General features: G+C 39.4%; 1 protein-coding gene across 1 annotated transcript in view; it reads left to right on the top strand.

The window, feature by feature from the left end:
- Positions 1-2,500, top strand: part of LOC138862011 (myosin-2 heavy chain-like) — a 37,228-nt gene that overhangs the window by 2,305 nt on the left and 32,423 nt on the right. Inside the window, exons 2-3 of the mRNA XM_070122647.1 lie at positions 1-47; positions 488-541. The exon at positions 1-47 is cut by the window's left edge and continues 227 nt beyond it. Coding sequence (XP_069978748.1) covers positions 1-47; positions 488-541 — 101 coding nt within the window. The remainder of the gene's footprint in view (positions 48-487; positions 542-2,500) is intronic.

The following is a 2,500-nucleotide window of genomic DNA, read 5'->3' as shown; positions in this document are numbered from 1 at the left end:
GAAATGGCGAAACTGGAGAAAGAATTGGAGCAAGAAATTCGTTACAGGTAAGAATGATCATTTGTTTTTATTTGGATTTGAAAATAATGGTAAATTATCAATTTCATTTAATAATACAATATTTTCCATATTGTCTTCTGTCAATGCAGGTTCATATCTTAAAATCTAATGGCTATTGAAATGTGTATCAATTAGGGAGTAAGACTGATAGTACAGGTCACCTTATACCATAATAATTATACTTAATACTAGTGTTATTCCATCCAGTCTTCATTATCTGGCGATAACGGATTTTCATACTAATTTAACCACTATACTTAAGACTCGATAATCGAGCTCCTAATTACACCTGTATTCCAATTTATTTATATGCCCCCCCCTGACAATTATCTTAAATGGCATGACAACCCCCATGACAGAACGACCCTATCAAATAAAAACACCATCACATCTGGAATCCCATTATATCTGTACCCCCTTCCCCAAGACTGACGCTGGAGCAACTATATTTTGTACAGCGCTACCTGGCCAGCAAGGATACGTAAGTCTGTTATATGAAATACGATCTTAAAATCACGCACTAGTAACTCAGCCGGTGAAGTTGCCAGTTAGTTCTTACTTATATATACTGTAATATTTGATCTCGTGTATATATCTAACGTATATATACATAAGCGAAGAAAATGGCCGAAGACGTCCATCGCCAATTATTATTATTACTATAATCCTCTAAAATGTAGTTTTGGTGTAAACGTATTCCTAAATAGATGGTTTGGGTGACGAGCTTGTCGCTAATGTAGTTAGTTCTAATGTAATTAGTGTAAGGATGGCTAAAAATTGCTAATTTTAAGTCGCTTAATTGCTGGTTTCGCTGATGTAGACCAGGCAGTTAATATTTCTCTTTTCAGTGAAAAAATGATGAGTTATGTCATTCTTTTAAAATATTGCTTTCTCCTTTTTCAGTTTAAATCAATAAAGCTTTCCCTCTGTGCTTATTATGTATATATATAGTTATTTGTTTGTATATATATGTACACATGCTATCATGTCTAGACATGCATGCAGGGATATATACACAAATAAACAAACATAAGCACCTAAATACTCAAACACACACACACACACACACACACACACACACACACACACACACACACACACACACACACATACACACACACACACACACACACACACACACACACACACACACACGCACACACGCACACACACACGCACACACACACGCACACACATAAGCAGCGTGCACAAACACACACGTGGTCTGTGCGTGAAGCGATATTACCACTTCTGTCCACACACAACCAGGGACTTCATGAAGGACTGGAAAAAGTTAAATCGAAAGCCCGTTTTGCCGCCTCCAGGTCGCAGCCATTCCAGGTGTGACGTCATCTCGAATGTTAATATGATGACCTCATCACGAATGCAATTGGAGTAACGTCATCGCTTATGACGTCATTTAGAATGCGTGACGTCATGTTGGATGCAAAAATCATGACGTCACTTACGCATATGATGACGTCTGGAATGTTCACACCTGCACTGCGCACGCGCAATGAGGACGCTTAGCTTTTGGTTGATGGCATTTTATGTGATATTTTTTCTTTGATCCTTTATCGTTTTTTATCTGTGTGGTAATTGAGATACATTTGCCTCTATAGGGATGCTGTTTGTATTTGTATCTTTTTATCCATCTGTCTACATCAATGGTTCTTAACCGTTAAACTACCGCGCCTCCTTTAGGAATCTGTCTCCCACCGCGGCCCCCTTGCATCTTTGGATAAAATTCCCTCACAGGTTTTAAAGAAAATTGTTGCTATAGAGGCGCGGTTCAACTGGCCTTGTCTTCGTCTAGGACCTGCTCTGCCAGGCGCTGTGTTTCAACTGCGGAAAGCACCACCGTCCCCGACCGGACACGCCTCTCGCTTCAATAACACCGCGTCTAATACTTCTCGTTTGAGCAACATGGAGCACAAGAACTTATTCCGTTTGACTTTATAGATATTGATAATTTCTTCAAGCAAATTGCAGAAAGTAGTTTTATTCATTGCACCCTGGACAGCCCAGAGATATCCGAGGAGAAACACGGTCGACGTCGTGTTATCGCTGCTTATGTGGACCTTGATCGCTGGCTCCCCTCAGCCCCACATTTCGCACCGAAGTGACCGATTCGGCCCAGATAGACAACCCGACGGCCAGATCTGCGCGCACACAAGACCAGTTGAACCGCGCCTTTAGTCTTTATATTGAGTATGAATTAATTACATCATTATTAAATTTCTCATCATCTGGGCACGCTCTCGTCTACAGATTAACAGTTATAATTAAAGAAATTCCTGCTTTTTCCCGAGGGTTCGCGCCTTTGCAAATTAATAAAGGTTAATAACCATTGGTCTACATGTGTGTATGTATTTATGCATATATATATATATATGTATATATATGTATATATGTGTATATATATGTATATGTACATATT

Source organism: Penaeus vannamei, chromosome 6 (genome assembly GCF_042767895.1).
Source record: "Penaeus vannamei isolate JL-2024 chromosome 6, ASM4276789v1, whole genome shotgun sequence".
Taxonomy (NCBI): domain Eukaryota; kingdom Metazoa; phylum Arthropoda; class Malacostraca; order Decapoda; family Penaeidae; genus Penaeus; species Penaeus vannamei.
Note: the sequence above shows the minus strand (reverse complement) of the source record. Positions and strands in the feature narration are given on the sequence as shown.